General features: G+C 41.6%; 1 protein-coding gene across 1 annotated transcript; it reads right to left on the bottom strand.

Moving 5' to 3' along the window:
• Window positions 1-22,366: 22,366 nt before the first annotated feature.
• On the bottom strand, window positions 22,367-23,074 carry CLDN14 (claudin 14; the record flags this gene model as incomplete). Its single annotated transcript, XM_079539011.1, has 1 exon — window positions 22,367-23,074. One exon carries the CDS (start codon window positions 23,072-23,074, stop codon window positions 22,367-22,369), a length of 708 nt encoding a protein of 235 aa, XP_079395137.1.
• Window positions 23,075-25,195: the final 2,121 nt, after the last annotated feature.

The following is a 25,195-nucleotide window of genomic DNA, read 5'->3' as shown; positions in this document are numbered from 1 at the left end:
AGAACCTGCACCCAGTCAAAAATATTTTGGAGTTGTATGTATCAGTGTCCTCGCAGCAAATCCCCTGAAAGACCAAATAAACAGGATTTTGATACCGATTTGTGTTCTCTGAGGTGATAGTAGCATGATCTTCTGTACCTGTTGGGCTACGATGCACAGGGATTACTGAGTCTTCCTGTCTCTGGAGACAATCGCTGTAGGGCTGGATGGGGCTCTGAACAATCTGATGGAGATGTAGGTGTCCCTGTTCACTGCAGGGATGTTGGACCAGATAGCCTTGAAGGGTCTCTTCCAATTCAAAATGGTGTTGCTGCTGTGCCTGCTTCATGACCATCCCCATCTCTTGGCGCCGATTCACCTGCCTTTTTACTGTAAGACTGTTTCTGCTTCAGTCGGGTGATGAGCTTCCAGAGGCATTCCAAGGAGCTGCTTGCCACAAGGAAAGAAACCATCATCTTTTTTTTTTTTTACTGCTACTTACAAGATTGTCGTCATCCATCAAGAGAGCAAATTTTATTTGCCTGTTTCTCTGTGGACTCTTAGCAAAAAGTTATGGCTCTTTTTCCGAAGCCCAGTCTCCACACCATGTGGGCAGCAGCAGGAGCACCAACTTCTGCCAGCTCAATCAGGGACTTTTCCATAGCAAATATCTACCTTACAGGAGATACACGTTCTGTTTATGTTGTGACTTCAGGGTCACTTGAGACCATAGGAAATCTTAGCAGACACTTTGATCTATTTCTTTAATGAAGGGACTTGACACCCAGGCTTTTATCAGACAGATCGCTTACCGAGAGCGCCAGAGATTCTGTGGATAAAAAGAACCTTCAAACCTTGGAATCACCTCAGATATTCTTCAGACAAAACCCCTGTAGGAGCAATCATGAACCATATAGTTCTATTGTTGCCTCTCCTGCTTTTCTTGCTGTAAAGACAGACGTCTCTCAGGCACTGGTCTTCCTATTTAGTCACATAAGGCTTTTGGACTCTGGGTGGCTCAGTCGTTTGTGATGCCTTGCAGTCCTTTCGGCTTGTGCTTCCTGGGGATTCCCTCCATAAGAGTTTACTAGAACTGTTAGCATGCCCATTTCAGTAAAATCATTAACTCCTTCCCACTATGGAGGAATTGCCCACTAACCCCTGGGGCTTAAGCTATCCCACACATTTTGAGAATGAGGAAGGCCATAATAAGAGCCTTCAAACTGTGTTGGGTCTTGATGTCAAATGGAATGGTCGTCTTTCTTCAGAGGCTATAAAGGAAGGTTATGAACTCTTGACAGAATATGTCCTGAAACTTCCAAGATGAAGCCACTTCTGATGGAGCAAAAAGCTGTGTTGAGTGGGGTTTTTTTTCTGATGAAATGTAATCTTCCTTTGGATGCTACTCAAGCAACCACATAGAGATTTCTTAAATGTTACGTTACAGGAAAGGCATCAGAATTGTTGCCATTCTCGGTAGAAGCAGTGCCACCGTTGCTTTCCATGTGAAGGATTCAGAGCTTCTCTCTCCAAGTAAATTTAACCACATACATTTTTCAGCCTGTTTGACACCGTGGAGACCACAGTGGAGTGCTGCATCCAGTTCTGGCCTCTCCAGAAATATGGAGCTCTTGGAGGAACCCTCATGAAAGGCCACTAAGATGATGAAGGGGTCTGGAGCATTTCCCTATGAGGAAAAGTTGAGAGAGCTAGGACTGTTCAACCTACAGAAGAGATGGGTTGTGGGGATCTCATCAGTGCCTATAAATACCTGGAAGGAGGTCGTTAAGAAGATGGAGCCAGACTCCTCAGTGCTGCCAGTGAGAGGTTAAGAGACAACCGGCACAAGCTGGAACAAAGTTTTCCTTTCTCAGTTACATGTACCTTACTTAACTGACCTTTTAAAAGGTCATCTTTATGTCTCAATTCTGCATGTTATTTTATTTTAAATGTGTCTATGTAATCATTTACCAGTGTCAGAAGAAAAAAAAAAGTTCTTTGTTCTTTTGATCTATGTGCCCTTTTTTCTTCTGTTGATGAGTAATTGTGTAGTTGTACGAAGTTCAGCCCGTGGCTCTAAAAAGCCCCAGCTGCAGCTCGAAGTGAGATGTAAAAACAAAGTGCAGAGTGCCCACTAGATGCCGCTGTTCTAACAGGATTCCTCCTCTTGCGGTTATGGCGGAGAGTGATCCAGGCAGCAAGAAAACAGTTTTTAGTAACATGTTGTAATTGAATCTATATAACAAATATAAATTATCAACAAATAAATTGATTTTATTATTTTGACAAGCTTCCTTTTAAAAGGACGTGTTTGGTTTTTGTTTATTATGTCCGTATCACCATATCCCTTAGAGTCATAGAATCATAAAATCACTCAGGTTGGAAAAGAGCTTACAGATCATCAGTCCAACCCCGACCTAACCATCCTACCCTAACTCCAACAGCCCTCCGCTAAATCATGCCCCTGAGCACCACATCTCTTCTTTGTTGGGAGATACAAGATAACAGACCTGAAATACCACATGCAGCCCTAAACTTGCCGGGAATCTCTTAAGCATCATTTCTGTCACAAAGCTATTTGAAGAGGGTATAGGAAGGATCTGAAATGCATATGGGCCATCTGGTTGGTGTGTACTCCAGGACCAGTTTTGGATTGTCTTTCCAGGAGTTCCCAGATTGTGATACATATATTGCTGCATGTTTTCATGCCCCACCCCTATGTCAAAAGTTAATTGTGTGCATCCATATTACAGTACCAGCTTGTCTGTTCTAATCTGTCTTAAAAAGTTGCACTGCCTTTTTATTTATCTTCTAGCCTATTAAAAGGAAATGCAGAAGATGAGGGCAGTCACACATAGCTGTGTATCCATGAGAGAGTGGCCACGGAGGGTGTGAGGGCAGTATGCAAGCAATCCCCTCATGTAAACTGTGTTCTCTCTGCAAGAGCAAAAGGACAAGTCCTTAATTAGTGTCATTTTTATTTATTTTTGCCTGGAAATGTACTTTCTGCTGCTTCCAACTTGTGTCAGACTGGTGCTGCCCAGTCAGGGTCTTTTCCTCTGCTGACTTATTAGCCGTTACCATCACAAGGAATACTTGCTCCTCAACAAAAACATACAGATTTACTTCCTTAAAAAGAAATAATTCAGTGAGCCACTGAACTATTGATACCTTGTTTCATACAGGAATATAGCAATTTGCACTAGTGTTTTCAAACAGGCTTTGCAACATTTTAGATTGAGTGGTTTCACTGCTGTTTTACTGCTGGAAGGACTTTTTGGTGTGTAATAATAGTTAATTTTTAGACAGCTGGACATAATGCTTTCTGTGCTATCAGTGCTAGTTTTATTTTTTCCTCTATCTGGCTACCTATATTAAATACATCCCATTACTTAATTGCTTTTTATCAAAACTTGGTTAATATTTCCTTATGGATTCAAAATGGAATCTCTGTATTGTGTAGCTTAAGCTCCTGCCTCACAAGCAGGAAATAACCATGGGGTGCTGAGGCTATCACATGAACTTTCATCCCTCTATATTTACTTGCAAAGAGGACAGCTCTTACAGCAGTATACAGCAAGGCCCAAATCTCTTCAGTGCTCACTGTGCTCTCTTGAGTCCAAATGGGAAATCTCTATCAGACAAATGTGAGACAGTGTCCCTTCCTAGTGATACCTCTGGATTTTCTCTTCGCTGTGTAAGGAGTAGGCAGGGGCCATAGTTATTGAGAAGAATGCAGGTGAAAACAGAGGTGGCTGTAAAAGTCAGTGGTGTGGATTAAGATTTTTGAGCTGAGCGTAGAGACACACTCAGGAGGAAAATGCAACAGATTGACATCAATCAAAATATCTCCTCCATGCTGCCAGCTGTGAAACAGAGCACAGCCTCTCCTAATCCACTCATCAACAGTCTCAGGCAGATCTGAAGGCTTCTCCAGCAGGAGCTGACACTGCAGATCTTCCAGTCAATTGACCTCTGATGAGTCAGTATCCTGGGTTGGGGTAACAGATAGTCGAAGCTACAGCAGTGTGGAAGGCTGGCTGCTCACACATCCAGCGGTGCTTCTGGTCTGGGGAGCGGTCAGCCAAAGGTTCTGATAGTTTTAATGGAAACTATTGTGAATTTGGATGCTGAGGGAAGCCTACCAGGCAAAGAGTGCTCAAGATGCAAGACAGTACTAAATGTACAAGGTATTTCTGTCCCTTTTCCACCACATTCCAGATACGAATAGAGGATCTAGAGATCTATTGGGCCTTCTTTGGCAGCACTGCCAGTAGTTCTGATGCAAAATTGGCACAGATTTAGTGCCAATTATTCTCTCTAACCAGCTTGGAACTCCATAAAGCAGGTCTATTCTTTGTCCCATGAGGTTTTGGGGGTACTGCCATTTTCTTTATGCTGTTTTTTTTTTTTTTTTTTTTTTTTTTTTTTTTTTTTCTTCTTTTTTTTTTTTTTCCCCCAGAGAGTTGGCAGAGCAACCTATGGATGCCAAGGTTCCCCTGAATTTGCAGCTCCAGCCTTCCCTGAGTGTGACCTTTGCATATTCACTACTCTCTCTAGTCCTCTTTCCAAAGGAGGCACGAGAGAAGGAATAAGTACTCTGCTGTGGACAGATGAACTTGCTGAGCCCTCCCTTCCATCAGCATGGCCTGACCTTGCCTTTCTGACTTAGTGTCCAGGGCTGCAGGTGCTCTAGCACCAGCAGAAGAACTGGAATTTGCAAACAGAGAGCAGTTAAGCTTTTCCCCTGCCAGTTCCCTTTCATGTGTGCCAAACATACAACAGTGTTTTTCTTGAGCCTGGCAGCCACTTTCATCCAAGTGATATTGCTGAGAATGCGGCTGCTTATTCCCTCTACTGAAACCCCAAAAAACCATGGCCTGGAGGCCTCCTGGCCTGCAACTTGAGAGGGTTTGCTTCTGGGAGCATGAATAATTAAAAAGGTTCACAAATTTCTTTCTGTCTGGAAACTGTTCTTTAATCTAGGCTTGTCCAGGGACTGTGAAAACCTGATCCTGGTTCTCATGAAAGCAGAAGATCTTTTTGTATCTTTTTAGCATGGACTGATGAATGTCTGAGATCTCCACAGCTTTGGTGCTAAAAGTTTCCTTGTGCCATGCAGTTACAGAGATGTTAGATTCATTCTGTGCTTAAGTGCTCGCACGCACTCTAGCCTAAGTTTATATCCTTTCTTTTCCCTTCATATTTTACATCTCCAAACATTTTTCTTGCTACGACTTATATTAACCAGAAAACCTTCATTTTGTAGGGCCTTATTTCTCTGACGCTTGCATGGTATGATTCTTAGGCACACCAGCAATGATTATAAATAATGTCAGATTTTGTCTAGGTATAAAATTTTCCTGTGCACTTAACCAGCAAAAATAAATAAGTAAGCTACGCAGGCATATTTATTTGAAATAACTTAAAGTAGGCGTTCTTAAATTTTGTTTGCTAAGGGAAACAGGCCAGATTGAAATGGAAATGGATATTTGTATATATTAGCCTGTTTAATTGAACTGGTTTAAAACCATACTTTGGGCTAAATGAATGCCACCTACTACATACTGGGCACTGTGGGACCTTTGTGGATGTTTTTATTTTGCCTGTCCTGGCACCAGCAAGGTTGCACCAGCTGGATGTACTTATGCATAGTGGGGCATGAAATAAGGTATGGATTTAGTCTGCAAGTAGAAGAGAGATAATATGTTGGCTCTGTGCTCCAGCATTTTAAACTTGTATTTTGACTCTACAAAAAAGCTGCATCTCTGGCTGTATGATAATTTATTACAAGAAGGCAATGTCTGCGGCCAGCAACAAGCTAAATCAGTGTGTCTCACATGCATATACGGTGATAACACAACCAGTCTTGCTGCAATATTTTGTCTGGATTCAAGCGTGTGTGCTTGAGAGCAGACAGCACAGTAACAAAAATGAACAACTGGTTATTGGAATGTGTCTCATAGAATGGTCTGTAGTGGGTATAGTATGTGTATGTATACCTAGACTTCAACCAGGAAAACTGGAGTGTCTTGCAAGTGCCTGTATGGATTAGTTCTTTGTAGAAGTGCTGTGAGTAAATACACTTTTCTTTCTATTTTGTTCATCAGATTCCCAGAAATAAGGAAGCAGTTTTCAGAATGGAGTGTAAGTTTGCAACAACTTATAAATCATGTGTATGCACACGTTCTACTTTATACAAAATTTGCAAAAACCCAGGTCACGTTGTGATGTGGACATCTCTTGTCCATTTTTTGGTCAATGTAGAATTGCTTGTTGTGATTATGCAGAGAACAGCATGGGAAAAGAGAGAAAATAACATTATTGAAAAGAACAAATCTTCCTAACAGTAGTCAGAGAAACTAATTACAGCATTTGAGCTTTAACACTTATGTATAATCAAGATGCTATAATCGCAATATAATTGTTTAATCAACAGATATCAAAATGTTGTAATCACAACATAATCAAGAGAATCAAGCAAGGTAGACAATGATCACAAAAGAGAATAAGTGGAAGAGCTTACCCTTCAGCTGAGCTCACCAGAAGACACCAAGAGAGATGATCTCCAGAAGAGATCCTTCCCCACTGGTAGCCAGCTCTTAAATAGGTCTAGGAGAGGTGCAGCCAGGCTCCACCCCTTCCTGCAGCACAGGTGAATTGCCTTCACCTGTGCTCCTCTGGCTGGCTCATGGCTCGCCTCAGGTGATCCATCAGAGGTTCAGGCCGTGACTCAGCAGTTCCCATACACACTTATAAACCATTGCAGATATGAAAGGTATGTAAAACCACTGTGTAAAATGACTATTTGATCTTCCTTACTGCTTTCTGCAGGAAGAGGTGATTCTCAGTTTTCTAATTTCTTGCAGAATAGCTCAAGATTGATTTTGGAGTGAATTCTTAAGTGTTAGCTATAAATCCATGAGGATAGGGATGACAGTGAAAGGAGTAATGTAACTGTCTGTTGTACCCCCTAGGGTAGTTACCTTGTAGGAAAGTAGCTACTGGTAATCTATAATAATAAATGTCAACATTAAACATTGCTTTTTAATTTTAACAGCAGGATTCAGAGGATGCATTCTGCTTTCTGATACTTAATAAATTCAGGATCATGCCTGAGCATTTGCTTATAGTAGCCACATGATGGCAATATTGCTAATCTTTAACTTTATTTGTTCAACCGCCTCACTAGCTCTGGTTTTGATTCAGAATACAGTATGTAGTTCTTCAAAAATACTGAAGTTCTCTGTCTTTTAAAGGAGAACTTTCATGTTTAGACTTTATATATGTGATATCTGTTGTAAATTTGGCCCATGGTTACATCCCTGATTTCAAAGGGAAAAAAGAATACTAATGCCATTGTGAGAACACAATAAGTGTTACATATGGGTGATGCTGAGACTCTGGAAAGGTGCATTAGCCATGAAATGGAAGAATACCAAAAGAAGAAAGGTTTAAGAGGTGTTTTCTGGGTAACCGAAGGCAGAGAATTTTCCAGTCTGGTATTTCTGATAAGCTGTATGGAGCAAATGCCTTTATGAACTGTGTCACAAACATTTTCGCTCTCTGCATTAAAGGATGTACAAAGCTTGGTGCATGCTATGTCTGCTGCCTGGCATGAGGAGGCCTCTCCAATGTTGTGTAGCCTACTGCAGGTTCAGGGTCTAATTGAAAACCAACCACTCACCAAATGACCACCAAATGAATGTATCTTTCAAGTCCCCAGCACAAGTGGAGTAACGTAAGAAGTCTATGACAGGGACTTCAGAGGTGGATTTGGAAAAAGAGCAGGAGAAAATATCTGTGGCCAAGCAAAGAAAGATTGTTCCATGACTGGAAAAATGGCTGCAGGAACGTAGCAGCACAGAGAAGGCTGAAGAAAGTGGTGACTGAAGAAAGGGAGATAGAGAAAGTTGCAGTGAAGGAGAAGTGGGGTGAAAGCAGTGAGGATGTGTGAGGTGGAGGAAAACTTGGTTCTTCACAGAAAACCATGACACTGAAATCAAATCTCTTTATGAGGCATTCTGGGAGTTTCAGCTCGACACAAGCAGGATTTCAACAGGCGGGAGCAGAAAATGCTACTTTCTATTATTTTTTTTTCCCTTTTTTTTTCCCTTTTATGAGCTGCAGTGGAACCTGTAAAAGGGCTGTCCCTAGTGAGAACCAAGTAATTTCTGAAATGGTACGGCTATAAAACAGGAGACCAGGATCTGGCACCAGTGCAGGAGCTCAGCCGAGTTTAAGCAAGATCTTTGGTAATGTCCTTAGATTCCCAGTGTGATAAATACGGGCAGGTTTTGGTGGAGACTGGAGGAAAAATGTGCTCTTTTAGCCAAAGTAACTATCATCTTGACAAACATTTTGCTGGACTGTTATTTGAATGAATATTTAATGTAAAACATGCAACCTGCTCTAATAAGAGCACATTCATAATTTCTAGCATGCTAGTTGTGTCCAAAATTCACTTGGCTTTGCTCTGGGTAAAGGATACCTTAAGAAGGAAATGTTGGACTGCAGCTACTTTTGGCTGAAGCACACGGTACAACATGAACAGCTGTGGAAGCCAGATTTACTGCAATAAGTGAGGCTGCTAAAAACCTGACATTACTTTGATTTTTTTTTTATGAAAAAGTCCAATATAGAGTTTATGACTTTTCATACACTTATTTATTTTAGGAATAAGAGACTTGCCAAACACAGCAGGTAGTTAATACCCAATTCAGACTGCATTGAAATAGGAAGGGAGGTATTGGCTACATCCTTTGGGATCCTGTGATTAACCTACAGGGAGCTGTAGGTGGCTTTTTCCACATGCTTGCAGATGAAACATGGGTTGGAGTTGGCTGCCATTGAATATCTTGAAGTTTAGAGGAGATGTAGCAGATAATTCAGCTCATAATCTGCTGTAGTATTCCTTTCCTTTGGATACAGAGGATACGCCTGCTGTAATGGCATGAAGCTGAGATGCAGATCCAGTTCCTTCTTCTCTCCCAGGCATGGGGTATGTTGCCATACTCAGAAATACATGTCATGATGCTCTTCTACCACTGGTGTGAACTACAGTGTCCCATGTCAGGCAGCACTTGATCGTGCTCAGTTCCTGCGACCATGTTTGGTCCCTGCTGTTGACAGCCAGCTCTTGGGCCTCTGAATGATCTGGGGGATGGTAAAGTTTTGGTAACAAAGCTGCTTCATCCTGCACCACAAAGGGTTGAGGCTGGCTGTCGCTGCTTTGTGCTGAGTAAGCTGGTTACTGTTTAAAACCTTTCTAGTGAACTTGGCAGCAGTCCTCTCAGTCTCCCTGCTGCTTGGCTGTCATAGTCAAAAAGCAGGGGCAGAGATCCTTGCATGCCTCCCTAAGGTTCTCAGAGCTAAATCCATCAGTGCTTGAGAGACTGCCAGTGATGCAAGTCACATAAATATCCCAGTGGATACCACAGGACAGCATAATGCTTTCCATATTCCAAGCGTCTCTTAGGATTTCCTGGGGGTAATGAGTTGCTTGCTGATAGTGCAGTCATTGTGCATAGATGTAGCAACCTTTAGGCACTAATATAATGCCACAGGCATCTAGGGTTGGATGCTGAACCTCTTTCTGGATAGGATACTGGAGCTATTTGCTGCTGTTGTGACAATCCATTCAGTTGAACTTCTTGGGGGTTTATCTGACCTAAGACAACTGTTCAGTTTTTATCACAGGAGCTTGTTATTTTGTTTCTGCTCTATCAGATTTAATTAACAAGATTCTTTATTTTCTTGCCTACCCACAGTAATAGTGGAATAGGACAGCTGTAACCACCAGAGAGATTAGCTAAAAGAGTTTGAGGTGGTTTTGTGTCTGTTGATGTCCAGAAGTGTTTCAACGCCCATGGACAAATCTAGTTAGGACTGGCAATAGTTAGTTAAAGACCACTAAGTTTAGGATAAGTTCTGTATTTTGCGCTTCTTTAAAAATAGAGATATCCATGTTGCAGGAAAGCTAGGATTATTAGATTGGTCCTCTTTGATGTCTTGAACCACCAGGAGAGAGGATATTTGGAAAGAGAAGCTTTTTACCCAGCCTTCCTTTAGAAATTTCACATCTGCTTATTTGAAGAGTTTTGTCCTTAAAGAAAAGCTGCAATATCTCTGTTTTACTCTTCAGCAACTGAAATCTTTAAATTCGTTACTGCCAGTTTGCAGAAGACTGATGAATTTTATAACTTCTGGATCCTGCAGAAGAAATGGTTAAAAATACCAACTGCATCCATCTCCACTACCCACCCATTAGCATGACCCAACCACCTGGCAAGGCCAGCCCTTGGTAGGTGTCTATTGCATATTGATTGTTAAATGTCTATGAAGGTTATTAATAGCTTAACGTCAGTGATGACTTTTCTTCTCCTTTCTCCAAAATAAGCTGCACAGTTTACTAACTTAAAGAAGAAAGAGTCAAAGGAATCAGATGCAAATCTGTGCTAGAAGGAAAACGTAGTGCTGTTTTCCAAAGTGAAAAGCACTAGGAGCAAATTTTGTTAAAATGTAGCGCTCGTTAATCCATAGTTTTGAGTGCTTTCTGCCAACTGCACCCTCAGTGTCTGATTCGAAATGTTCTTTAAAACTTCTTTTTATTGAACTGACACTGTCGAAATAATTTCCTATGTTGACAGGAAAAGTTATAATGTTTGTGAATAGCACATGGATGTAGGATAGATACTTCGCTGGCAAGGAATAAAATACCAGCTCACAAAAGCCAGTAAGTCCATAAGTTTTTTTGCCTTTAAAGTTTGTTATCTAGTTACTGGTGCAATAATAATAATGAACTGTTGCATGGGAATATCAACAATTTATGGAAGGGAAGTATAGAGGATGGAAGAATTGAGATACAGAATGACAATGGAGCTTCATAGAGTATTTTTCACAGAGTTGTCTGTCATTTGGGGGTGTTTTAAAACGCAGTCGTAACTTTGAAAGTCAAACATGATTTCATCTAGATTGGATATTGTCAACTTTCACACTTCAGTATCTGATCAAGAATAAATAAAGTAACAACTACAAGTATAGTGATGTCATCAGTTGTCATCTAAAAGATACAGAAACATTAGCTCAATACATCATCTGAAGAGTATATGAGATAACTGTATGATATCCCAGGGACTCCAAAGGTTAAAATGGTGTTTCTCATTTTGACAGAGTGAGTGGTGGACCTCTGATGCAGCCTAGGCATAAAGGTCTGGGAAATCCTACTGGAGAACTTACATGCTGATATTGAATGTTTATGATATACTTGTTACCAGAAGAGAGGGCTAATTTGAAGAGTCCCATGTTTGTAAAGTGTGAGTTCTTCTAATGACCAATATTACACAATTTTGGCCTTTGAAGCAATGACACATTCAGAAACGCTGTTCAAAGCCCATGCCTATTTTAATTTGTCAGCTTGCTTATGTCTACCATGTAACTTCAGAGATCTGGAGCCAAACTAGAATCCAAAAGCAGTAAATTTACTTGGGACTGTGGGACACGATGAGTTGAAGCCCTGGGAGGAGCCTGTGTGTCCAGAAGTACAGTGTTTGTTGTTCATTTGAGTCACTAGGTGAGCACTTTGATGCTCTGGAGGGCAGAAGTACTTTTTCAACTGCTGTCACTTTTCTGCAGCTGGCATCTTAAAGAGCTGCAAAGTGATGTTTTTTTCTCACTGTAGAGGAAACAAATACTAATTCCATTAAACTGTTGGAAATTCTAACAAGTGTGAAGCTGACTCATTGGGCTGACAGGGCTCAGCAAAAGGAATATATTTTACTAAACTGTCCCAACTTTCAGGGTCTTTCTTCTCAGCTGCCTTCCAAAAGCATACATGATGTAACTGATGCAACTCAATCTGATCTGAACGGTGTAAGAATTGAAATATTGGAATAAGAATATTTGCTGTGCTCTGTTTGAAAATAAAGATAGGAATCTGATGGTGTTAAATATACCTCCTTCATGCAGTCTGAACAAATTTAAGTGACTTTAACAGATGGCTTTGATTAATGGCTGATATAAGCTAGTGCTCTTTCTTGCTGCCTTGGAGATTGCTGCAGCCTTGGCAATATTACCTTTGAGTGATGTACCTACCAAGAGAATCAGAAAGCATTCATGCAGGTAAAAATTTACATGAATCAGTACTATTTCCTTGTATGAATGCTTGTAACACAGAAATCTTTAATTCTTCTCCATCTCAAGCAGACTATTTAGATGAACTCTGCAGGGGTATTCAGTGTTACAAGGTTAGCTTTTTTTGAAGTGCTCTTGGCTGCAGCATATGGTAAAGTTTCATTGATGAACAGATTTAGTGTAAGAACTGGGATTTTTATGTTACCCAAGTTTGAGAAAAGGAAAGGAATCTGAGATTATGTTCCAGCAACTATGTCCTTTTTGTTCTCGAGTTCTTCATAGTTGAGTTCAGCCATGCTGGCTCAGTAAATGGAAGTTTCCATAATTTTCTTGAAAATTTCTTTTAACTTCTGTTCTTGTGTGGCCTCATTTTTCTTTTATTAACTAGATCAAGCCAAATCCTCAGTGAAACTGCGGCAAAGATTTTGACCAGTAAGCTGCTAAATAACTACCAACTTCCTTATGTGAATTTTACTTCACTGATTTTCTTACTGTGCAAAAGTATGCTGTGTTTCTATCCCTGCAGCTGGATGCAAATATATCAGCTAGTCTGTGGTGGTGGCTACCAGAAAACATTTGAGCTGCTCCACTGTCACTGGGATTAAGGAACGTAATGCTTGTATTTTGGAATGGTGCTACTTTCTTTGTATCTTTGTAAAGGATATTTAGAATGATGTGTCTGACCAGTTCTTTCAGCTTTTTCATTTTTTTTTACCCAATCTGAGCAACATATTGGTAGCATTCAGTAGCAACTGAGGTGGACACTCTGAGTTTATGTAGATTTTATCTTTTATTTTTTAAGATATTTTGGGACACAATTTTTAAGTTTAATTACTCATTTTGTATCAATGTGTTGAGTTTTTCTGTATGTCTTCAGTTTTTCTTTAATAGTTTTTCTCTTCTTCCATCTTCAGTTTCCTATAGGTAAATAGATATAGCAGAAGCCATATATCAGTATGTCATATTTGTTGCACTTACAGTAAGGAGGGACTCCTAGAGAACTCAGAACACTGTGATGTATGGGAACAGGACTAGTCAGTGCTCCATAAAGCTGGTCTCCCATGCTCAGCCTGCTCTTGTTTTTGGCAAACCAGTTTCTACCAGCACATCCTAATCCCAGTTGCTCAAATGAGCTTTCCACTCACTAGCTATGCCCTTCTGCCCAGTCACTCCCAACACTATCCACTCCCTAAGAAAAACTAAGGCCTTTTCTACCTAATTTTAAAAGGCTTTTTAAAAATATTCTTTTAAGTTCTGTATTGAAAACTACCATTGTCAGATAAGAAAATAAGGGATCAGATAAGCCTGTTATTTTCCACTGGATGGTGACTTCACCACCTCTGTGAGTAGCCTGTTCCAGTGCCTCACCACTCTTTTGGAGAATAAATTTATCCTAACACCCAGTCTGAACCACCCCTGGTGCAACTTAAGGCCATTAACTCTCCTCCTATTGCTGTTACATGGGAGAAGAGGCTGACCCGCACCCACCACAGCCTCCTTTCAGATGGTTGTAGAGAGTGATGAAGTCTCCCCTGAACTTCCTCTTCTCCAAACTGAACAATCCCAGTTCCCTCAGCCGCTCCCCATCAGAGTTGTGCTCCAGACCTCTCACAGTTCCATTACCCTTCTCTGCGCACACTCCAGGGCCTCAATGTCTTTCTTGTAGTGAGGGGCCCAAAACTGAACACAGCACTTGAGGTTCAGCCTCACCGGTGCTGAGTACAGAGTACGATCACTTCCCTGCTCCTGCTGGCAGCCCTATTTCTGTGCTAAGTCTGACTTAATTCCGGATGTTTCACCGCTGGCTTTTACAGGAGGTAGAGACAGGCTGCAGGTCTGTCACTGAGACAGCCCTTGGAGTGTCCAGAGCATGATGCCAGCACCCTTCACTCAGTCACATACTGGAACTGGTACTACATGGAAGTCCTGTAATGGGACTGTGTCCTGCACCCATCTGAGGCTGGGGAGGTTCGGTCAGATATTCTGTTCTGTCTCTGCATAGCAGTGGATGTCCCTCTGTACCAATTGTGGCCTTTCAAAGGTGCAGTCTGTTTGTCACACACAGTGAATCGTGTGATGCTTCTTTCCTACTCCACACTATGCTGGGTTTTACTATAGAGTTAGAAATCCTAAATCTCACCAGGTACATGTGTATACTTACGCTATAACCAACTGCAGTTAAGTTTAAACTGAGTTTTCTCATCGTAATGTTTCTGTCCTATAGCCCACAGACATCAGTGACCATGTTACTTCAGTTATCAATTTTCTCTTTACTCTGTTGTGTTGAAATAGTTGTGTAATAGTTGTCTAAAAATTCAAATGTGCTCAAAACTGGTAGAGGCAAGGAAAAGCTGAGAGAGGGGGAGCAGGTTCTGGGTTTGCACTGCCTACACCTGAACATCTAAAGAAGACTGTCTGTCACAACCTGGGACAGGAGAATAATTTCTAATACATACCAATATACCAATAAAGTGTTCATTTAATAAACTGGTATAAAGGAGTACATAGTGACCAATTTAAGTACACTTAATGGATGCCCACGAACCTAATTCAGCTTCATCCAACTCAACTGCAAAAACTAAAGCTGGTAAAATACATACATGCAAGTAAATGAATAGATGTATATTTATGCATGTATGTAAAAGACCTTTAAAACCATGAAACAATTTTTGGAGAGTTTTTTGAACTTGTGAGTGCTTTTTTTGTTGTTGTTATTATGTTTTAGCTGAGTGTTCAGTGTGAAAAAAGTGAAAAATGCTCGGTTATTGGCAGCCAAAACAAAAATACAAAGTAGATGAACCCAAATGATTCATGCTAGGCAATTAACGCCCACAACAACTGGGTGCAGAGTGCAAGAATTGACAGTTTGGGTGTTTTCTGTTTGTTTTTGCCCAAAGCTATGCTGGCCATAATGTTGTAGGATTAGGTCCTAAATGCATGCAGGATCTCCAGGTTTCCTGAGCAAGGATATCACAGTTAAAATATACTAGTAAATATATACATAGCACTGTTCCTTTCTTTATAAGAAAGCTGTACAAGATAGCTCTAACACAGTAACTTGCAGGAAGAGAAATACAGAAGAGAGCTAGCTATAGTAAAAAAAAAAATAATTATTACCTTGTGTAGAGTTCAGGTAACTTTTTATTTGAAGACAATAGTAATGAATCACAGAGCACTTCTAGGTGGCCTCTGTAAGTGCTGTTACCATCTGACCATCTTCATGCTCTACTAATGGTATGCCTCTGTAAAAATACTGGAATGTTTTTTGGCCCTGTTAAGCTGAAATCTCAGACTGAAGCCCACAGCTTTCTTTTTCCCTGCCTGTCTTGAGTGGTTTCAGTTTTCTTTGCTCTAATTTCCGTCCTCTGCACAGCCCTCAGCAAGCTTAAAACTAGAAGGGAAGTAAGCTCGTAAGCCAAGGAACCTGGCAAGTCTGGATCAGAGGAAACAGGGAACAAGAGGGAGGCTGTCATGTCTAGGAAATGAAAAGCTTAAGAAATCAATGAAAAACAGAGAGTGGCAAGCAGCCATGTACTGGTGTGAGGTTATTTTCATATTGTCTTTCTAATGCTCCCCTACAATAACTTTGTTGGGTGTGGGCATAGCTCTGCAGAGGTGCAGACATGAGGTGCTGCCACTCGCCTCTTGCAGGAGAGGGATCCGCAGGCTGAGAGTGATGGTTCCTCCAAAGCTCTGAACAATGACATCAAGTCAGCTGCAACCCAGGTCAGGGCTCCCTCCAGGCAAAATGCACTGTTGCTGATGCTGAGCCCTCATCTCCAAGGAAGCAAGGCACCCAAAATGTTATAGGCTATTCTTCCTCCCCTAAGCATCAGGCAGACATTTGTGCAGCAACATCCACCTCTCGCACATGCAAAATTAGACAGGAACAAGAAATACAATGCAGCCTTAGTCTACCTCTCATGGTGAGACCTGGGGCTGATTCCCCAGGTACGCATCAGGTTTAGGAGCTGGAAATCCAGGACTCACAGCACTGCTTCCACATGTTTCTCTGATGTCTTTGTTTCTTCAGCAAACCCAACCTTTCACCAGGAGGTGGGGAGGCGGCCAGGGACAACCAGCCCAGCCATAAAGGGGGCACTGCGCTGCACAGAGCCCCCTTCAGCTCCTTTCCCTCACTTTTCTCATACCTGCGTTTTCCTTCCTTTGGTGTTTGGTTTCAGATCTTGACAGAAACACCCTGAGAGCCTCTGTCTGCAGCCAGATGCTTTGCTGGTCGTAGGTTTCACTTTGTTTCAGTTCACAACTGGGAAATGCAGGCACTGCTTTCACAGACTGAAGATCTCATGTGTTCAGTGGTCAATTCCTTTTTGATGGCTTGCTGCCACCTCTCTTTTGCTCCCTTTCTCATAATCAATGAACATTTCTTAACAGTTATGTTAAATATTATGGAAGCAACCATAAGGATATGATAGCCAGCTAATCCTAGCCGCTTCTGCCACATTATCCTCAGCCCACCAGCAAATAAACAGGCTATTTTTCCAACAATGTAGCCTGCTGAAGTTGTTTGCTTCTCACCATTTCTTTCTGTAGTTTTTATGAGACAGATTCTACTCAATAGCACCCTGATTACAAAATCCACTTTATTTTCAAAATACCACAAATTTTTGAACAATCTTTGCACAAGCAATCGTCTTCTAACTCTGCTTTTCAAGGGTTATTAGTACTTCTTGACTTTTGCTTTTCTATGTTTTCAGTATAACAACTGCTTAGCCCTTAAAACATGAACAAATAAGGCAAATAGGCAGCTCATTGAAAAGTGAAAGCGCGGGATTACTCTGTCAGCTTGCTCTTTTCTCACACTGCAGGCCCAGGAGCGATTAAACGAAGCTGACATGCATTAGCAAGGCAGCCTAATTGAGCATGAATTGCAAGGGAAATAGCAATAACCCAAGCCAGTATGGATTCGAAAGCAACCCCATTAGGGAGTGTTGATCAATATCACCAATTATGACATTTTAAAAATAAAATTGATTGTCCTTGACTCAAGTGAAAGGGAGACTCATTCATACATTCCAGCGGATACAGCTGCTCTGCTCAGTATTAAACACTTTCTGAAATGGCAATTCCAACTCCTACATTGCTGTTCTTACAGGGCAAAAATCTCATGACTTTGACTCTCTTTGCTCTGGAGGCCTTTTAGTTAAAAGCTCTATAATAGACTTGCAAGTATTGACAATAATAATAAGCTTATAGGTTAAATTCTGACCTCAGTAAAGTCAGTAGAGCCAGAGTTTCACTGTTTTATATGTCCACACGCATATATAAAGTACATATACATATTCTCTTAACAGATCAAATCTGCGCATTGATTCACTTTTTTTATTCACTCTACTTTCTAATAGTTTGCTTACCAAAGTTGTTTCAGGTGCAAGCTAATAAAATGAATGGATCTTCCCCATGCTTAAATTAGAAAATAAAATTAACAGCATTTTTCCCTAGGAAGCCTTCATGGGGAAAAAAAAAAGAAAAAAAAAAAAAAAAGGAATTCAGTGCATCTTGCCCATGTTCTATGGAGCATTTTTTGCCCATTCAGATGTTAAAGCTAATGAATAACCATCCTACAAAACTGGCAGGTTTCTCAGCAAAGGGAAACACCTTATTTTGATCTCTTGCTTGGGCAGGATGAGAGAAAGTGTAATAGCATGAGGAATTGGACTCTGTGGTCCCTATGAATCTCTTCCAACTTGAAATAGTCTATGATTTAGTGACTTCAAGAGAGATCTCCCATGGATTTATGAGTTGTCAGGATCTAGCCTCTCTAGATTCAGACATGTCTTCTGGTTTAATGGTAAGAAAAACAGGAAAAGACAGGAAATAACCTTGGAATTGACATGACCACGTACTCATTTATCAGTGAGAAAAGGCAAATCTAGGTAATAGGAATACATAGAAGCATAGAATCATTAATTGGAAAAGACCTCTCAGATCCCCCAGTCCAACCATCAGCCCACCCCCCCCCCACGCCCACTGCCCATGTCCCTCAGTGCCACATCCACACGGCTCCTGAACACCTCCAGGGACGGTGACTGCACCACCTCCCTGGGCAGCCTGTGCCACTGCATCACTGCTCTTGCTGAGGAATGTTTCCTAATATCCAGGTTGAGCATGGGCTAAGCTTTATGAACTATTTCTTAAGAAAACAAATTAAAAAATAAAGTCTCTCTTATACCGCATGGCAAAATAAGGCATACAGGGAAAAATAATGCCTTTTAGAAGATCAGCTAGGGTGAAAAAAGTTTGAGTTTTCTGTAAGCACCTCCTCAGCCTCGTGGCCTTTACCTTTGCCCATCTTTCTAACCTATTTCTCCACAAACCATCTTATTGGATACACAGCAAAGTAAGCAGCCAAATAGCTGTAGATATTCTGTACACAAAATTTCAAAGTTCTAAGATCATCTAGTTCCAATCTCTGTGCTATAGGCAGGAACACCTCCCACTAGAACAGGTTGCTCAAAGCCCTGTCCAGCATGGCTTTGAACCCTTTCAGGCATCCAGAACCTCTTTGGGCAACCTATTCCACTGTCTTACTCAGTAAAGAATTTCTTCCTAATATCTAGTCTAAATCTACCTTCTTCCAGTTTAAAGCCATTTCCCCTTGTCCTCTCACTACATGCCCTTAAAAAAGGTCCCTCTTTAGCTTTCGTGTAGGACACCTTCAAGTACTGAAAGGTTTCTATAAGGTCTCCTTGGAGTTCTCTTCTCCAGGCTAAGAGCCCCAGCTCTCACATCCTGTCCTCAGATGCTCCAGCCCTCTGATCATCTTCATGGCCCTTCTCTGGACCTGGTCCAACAGCTCCATGTCCTTCTTGTGTTGGAGGCACCAGAACTGGACAAATTGAAAGTCCCTAATTAACAGCTAATTGTAGAAATGATCTGATAACTTTTGTCTTAGACTACTGGAACTTCTAACTCATTTCTTCATATTATTAACTCAGATGCATTTCTTGAGGAAATGAGTTACTCTTCCTATGGTTTGCCATATACATTACTCCAGTGCTTGTGCTAGGCACTGTGGAGAACCTAAAACAAACACACTGGTCAACCCAAAGAGCTTCTTTCTGCCCAGTCTGGTTTTGTGTCTGCGAGCAGCACTGCATATCCCACGTGCTGCTTTGTGTAACCCTTCTATATCATGATCTTTTGGCCACCACTGTGCAGATGGGCAGGTTTGAACATAACAGTGTCTTCAGGGCCAAAGACTGATGTGTGTTGATTTTACCAAAAAGTTAATCACTTCCCAAGCACCTACCTTGCATCTAGAGCCTAGGTTTGCCTCTGTGCCCGCTTCCTGTCCAGGCTTCATGCCAATAGATAAGTCTGTCTCTATGGCCTGCTGGTCAGATCTTTCTTCTGCAAATGAAGGGAGGTGGTGGAATACTTTTTGGCAAGGATGCTCATGGTTTTAATCCCACAGGTTCAGTCATAGAAGAATGATGCATTTTTCTCCCTTGAACTATTAACCCATTTCTAGCAGCAACTAAATAATTTTTTTCTCTTCTGTTCCCTTACTTATATTTGGCTGTTTGTGATGACCTGAATCAGAGTTACACACATTCCATGAGATGGTATCAAGGCAACTCAGCCTGTCCTTGGCAGTCTTTTACACTTGGATGCCACTGATGGCTGAGGGGTTACTCAGGAAGGCGAAGGCACCGGGAATTCAGCCCTTGGATGAGGTCTCAGTGACCTGCCTGCTTGCTGCCAGACCTTTCATGCTGCTGGAGTGGATAAGACTGCTCCAAATGACAGCTTAAAAAGAAAAGGAAAAAAAAAAAAAAGGAAAAAGAAACAGAAACATATGTTGATTCTAGCAGGGAATAGGATCCACCGGTTCACAGCACCCTGTGAAACAAACCATTTCACTTTCTTTATTGACATCAGAGCACTTCCAGGTATTTTTGCCAGTTCTTACAACTATCACGTAACCTATTTGGCTGGGAATTTGTGCAGTAAGAATAGCACTACACATGAGCATTCCCACTACGCAAACATCTTGGCAAGTGAAATAATTTATCAGTATATAGCAAACATACTACCTAATGACACACAAGCCCATTTCCTGGACTTGGACTTGCGTTCCAGTATTCATGGCTGTCCAAATATCTTGTTCAAAGTTGATATCATAATCACTTGGCTAGATCTACCGTAGCATAAACACAGAAAAAGCCCTACGTAACTGCCCACCTTTTATTAGGCTACCTTTCCCCCTAAAAAAGCATCCCAGAAAATGTGCAATAGACTATGAGCAATTTTACTTCACCGTAACTAAGAATCCATTGTCTAAGGCAGTTTTTTAATCCATTCCTTGCATCCCCAAATCTGTTATTAAGTTGTTTTCAGTGTTAGTGAGGTTTCTGTACAACCTTTTTTTCACATCATATGTAATACCTGCAGTTCATAAAACACTGGTCTTTTACCACTCCAGTGCCAGAGCCCGGCCCCACATCCTTTTTGTGATTGCTGCTCTCAGCAAATTGCTTTAAAATGTCATTTCATTTTTTAAAAGCAGTGATGACGATGACTGGCTTCAATGCTGAAAAACACTCTGTCAAAATTCAAATCAACATTAAAGAAAAGGCCAGTAATCAACCACGGAAAGGAAGGTTCAGGGTGAGAACGTGGGAAGTGCTGAAAGACTCCCAGTTCTGGAGGCACTGCCCAGTGATAACGTAACTGCACACAGGCTTTTGGCCAAATGAAGTGCACCACCTCACAGTTGTTGGAAGTGCTTTTTTCAGCCCTGTTAAATGTCAGTATGTTGGTCTATATGTTGTTCCAGAGGGATGTACAACTCTGTGGGGCTAGCAGGAATGGAGGGCTTCTATGGTTTTGATGGTTTTGTACTGTGGTCACGTAGTACGTTTTATACTGGTCTTCACTGTAATATGAAGTGCTCATTTATTTTTCTCAATTGTTTGAATACAAAGGTGAACTATTGCATTTTGTCAGGATTTTCTTCATCTTATATTCCTCCTGGAAGGCAGTGCTTACAATCCCTGAGTGCAATCTCTTCTAGCATGGAGGTAGCTTTTTGTGCCAAGGCCCAGCAGGGCAGTATTTCCCCATGCTTACTGCATCTTCAGTCAAGATCTCAGGCAAAAAGCTCTGGGACTGAGCCTAAGAGGTTATGTTAATCACGTGGTATTTGGGAGATAGCATTCTAAAAGCTGTTTTTCTAATCTGCAGAATTCATGGATATTCACAGTATCATATCTCCTAAGGAATCAAATGTATATTCTGTGGCAATTTCTAAAAATTATTTAATTTTTCTCCACCTTTAATTGGAGTTTAAAATCAAATGTGTACTTTTTTTCTATTGCTCATATTTCAAGAACCCTGTAGCTGATAGACTAGATACTAGGAAGAAAATCTTTACTGTGAGAGTGGCGAGACACTAGAATAGGTTGCTCAGTGAGGTTGTGGATGTCCCATCCCTGGAAGCTTTCAAGACCAGGTTGGATGGGGCTTTGAGCAACGTGGTCTAGAGTGAGGTATCCCTGCCTACTGCACGGGGTTGGAACTAAATGGTCTTAGAGCTCCCTTCCAACTCAAACCGTGCTATCACTCTGTGATCAACTGAAAAGGTTTGTTTCCATTGTATTTCAAAAAAGTATTGCAATCTTATTTTTATGAGGTAAAAACATTGCAGAAACTTTTAAAATATTGGCTACAATATGCTATCAAATACATGGGTTTTATTAGTATTAAAATTTCTGAACACTACAAAAAAAAAAGTGAAGAAGTCAAACAACTAACTTGTCACAGTGAGATATTACACATTATGGAAATGAGAAACTCAACAGGAAATCACTTCTGTGCTTTGCCATGACATTCTGTTTTAGGCAAAACTGCATCTTCTTTTGTGGGAACACTGTTCAAGTAAGAAGTTGTGGCCAGTTCATACTTGTTGCGGGGCAGAAACTACAAGCTCAAACACTATTTTTAGAGCAAAACTGCTCTTGAACTGCCCTGCATGCAAAACCCCAGCTTGAAGTAGGCAGGTATTTGCAGTCCGTGGAGTATCACAGTTCTCTTTGCATTTATTTTCCGTGCATTGAAGCGAGCAGTTCTGGATTCAAATTCTTTCTTTCTAAAGAAAGAAAGGAAAGGAAGAAAAAAACAACAGTAAACTTTGTATTGTTACCCTTATAAATTAAAAATCATCTTAGCTTTGTCTTATGCCATGCAGAAACTCTGATGCAGCTGCATCCCACAGGCAGCTCAAGGGAACTCACACATAGTCATTCAATCTGTAGCCGCTATGGGAAGCAGATGTCAGGGAAGAAGCGTGGTTTCCCTTGTAGGCAGTTGGTGGTCTGCAGGAGGGAGCCGTCCTGCTGCTGCAGGGCCGCAGCTGCTGTGGAGCCTGGTCTGTGCTGCACTGGCCTGAGGTGCAGAGCAGGGCACCGCCGAGGATGGTCAGTGATGCAGAGACAAAGCCCAAGTACAGAGCTTGGCCTATCTCGTACTTCATCCCCTGGGGAAGCAGTGGGTTGTAGAAATCTGTAACGACGTCGTTAGTGGTCCAGGAAATGGGTACCAGGCAAACGAGACCAGCCAGGATGAAAACAATCCCTCCGGAGACCGCGATGGAGGCTTTGGCAGAGGTCCCTTTGGCGCAGCGCGTGCACTTCATACCGACGACGGCGATCACGCAAGCCAGAGCAGAAAGGATGCAGGAAATTACCATCATGGCACGGGCTGCCTGGAGGTCAGGCGGCAGTGCGAGCTGCGAGCGGTGCACTTGGCACTGGTAAATGCCCGTGCTGTGCCAGATGCACTCCATCCAGAGCCCTTTCATGTACGCCACAGCTGTTATAATATTGGTGCCCACATGCGCTGTTCGCCACCAGTGAGGCAGAATAGTAGCAATTAGTGTCCCAATTAGGCCGAGCAGACTGAGAGAGAAGCCAAGTAACTGAACGGCCGTGCTTGCCATGCTAATGTTTGTCCTGAGCGGTTCCCTTAATAAAGCACCTCCGCTTGAATTCCTTCGGAAAACATGGGCTTTTCTTGGAAGATATGCAGCTGTTTTACCTTGACACCTTCCACTCTCCTAATAAAAGGTAATTGAGGAAAAAAGAAGTTAATTATTACCCAGATGCATTCCCTCTCCAGCCAGTAAGGTGCCTTCCAGTGCGGTTAGTGCAATAATTAGCATAGTTATCGCTGTTAATCGTATTTTTGTGGAAGTAATGGGAAAGTAAGCTTCCCTCTCCGCTTATATAAACAGGCTTCTATTGCCCACTGGGAAAAAAACTCGAGACAATTTATGAAATGGAAAAAAATATTTTAAATTGAAATATTCTTCTTCCCAGCAGACTCTTCACTAAAACAAACATGATTTCCTCCTAAAGCAGAGAATTAGCTGGTGTTAACACTCAGAATGAGTGAGATTTATAAAGTAGGGAGCTGCAGGTTGCTTTACACGATGAAAACGTTCCCAGAAGGTCACAGCAGGACTACAAAAACAATGAGGGTGTATTTGCTCAAACTGGGGAGCAACGAGAATGATTTAAAACCTGTGGAAGAGGATAACAAGTATTGGATTAAAGCCTCTTTCCTGACTTGCCAGTAATTCTTGAGGTTGCATTTTAATAAAGCAGCTCAAAGGGGAATAATTTTCATTAGCCTCTGTGGAGACTCAGCTTATGATTTTAGGTTGTGGGCTAAATGACAGCATGTGAAACCAGATGTACATTCTGGAGCTTCTGAGGAGCAACACCTTCACAGTTTTGTCATATATAAATTCCATCTGAAAAGCAAGGAATAGGAACTCTTCCTTTGGTATAAATCGCAGTTAAGTGGCCTGTTCCAATGGCTGTCTTGAAAGGTCTGTTATACATCATGTATTTTGTGTGTGGGCAGAAACCTGATATTTTAATATATAAAATAACAGTTGCATCAAAATCCAACTTGGAATTCAGAAACAGAAACAAATTTAGGCTCCAATCCTGCAAAAGACCTGATGTCTGCTTGCGGGGAAAGCCTAAGTTTTTGCAGGGAAAGGGAGGAAAGCATCTGCTGAAACTAATGAAGACTGTTGGAACAAGTAGAGTGAGGGAAGCGAAAGCTGGTTTACATTCACCTTATCTCACTAATGAGGCAGGACTGCAATTTTTGTCTCCAGATGACATCATGACAGGCACTGATCTCTGCGTAATAAAAACATGCAGCATCTCTTCCCAGAACAACCCAGAATCCACCTTAGACTTTGCACCAGATGACTGGAAAAAAACTGAAATGTATGGAGAGTACATGGGTTTGGCAGTCCTACAGACCTGGAGACTTGTGCTCAGACATGCTCTTTCTCTTTGGTATGGAGAGCATCTGCTTGCTGCGGACATATAGTGGGAAGGAAGCAGTGTTGGGTGGGTACCAGCCCCTTGCAAAACTTAAGACCAGCTTTGCTTTAGAGTGGCACATTTTAGGACTCATTTCAGACACTCTGTATCTAATGCTTACACAAAAATAACCTGTTGTGTGTGGTTGTGGAGGTAATTTGCCCAATTGGCAAGCAGTGAGAAAAATGCAGAGGGTTTCTCTCAAAAATCCTTTTTCTGGTGGGTATCACACAGTCTCTCTGAGGTAAGGGTGCACTGCATACTGTTCTCTGTAACAGCTGTCACAAGGTACTGCAATGTAGCATGGCAAACATTATGCCCAAGCACAGCATGGAGGTGCACAGCGAGAGTAAGCAGGTGGTTGTCACCAGTAGCACCAAATGTTTGGTTTCTGTTCCCACCATGTGCTAGGTGAAGAGCTCTAGAAGTCCTCAAGCTATGTTTGTCTTCCAGATTATTTTATTTACTATATTATGCACAAGGAAAATTAAACTTTGAGGGACGTTTTTTTGTTGTTGGTTTTTTTTTTTACATTACTCTTTCCTGCAAGGCATCTCATTGTTAGATCTAAGCAAACCACTTGCTAGAGAACTCACCCTGGCAACACCCCTCCTGGACCAGGCAGAAACAGATCTCACTTTGGGACATGGCACAAAGACACTCCCTTCAATTGCTTAGTCCACATGTTAAGCCCCTATACTGCACACCACTCTGAA

The sequence above is a fragment of the Tetrao urogallus genome (genome assembly GCF_951394365.1).
Source record: "Tetrao urogallus genome assembly, chromosome: 1".
Classification (NCBI taxonomy): domain Eukaryota; kingdom Metazoa; phylum Chordata; class Aves; order Galliformes; family Phasianidae; genus Tetrao; species Tetrao urogallus.
This window is presented reverse-complemented; position numbering and strand designations above follow the sequence as displayed.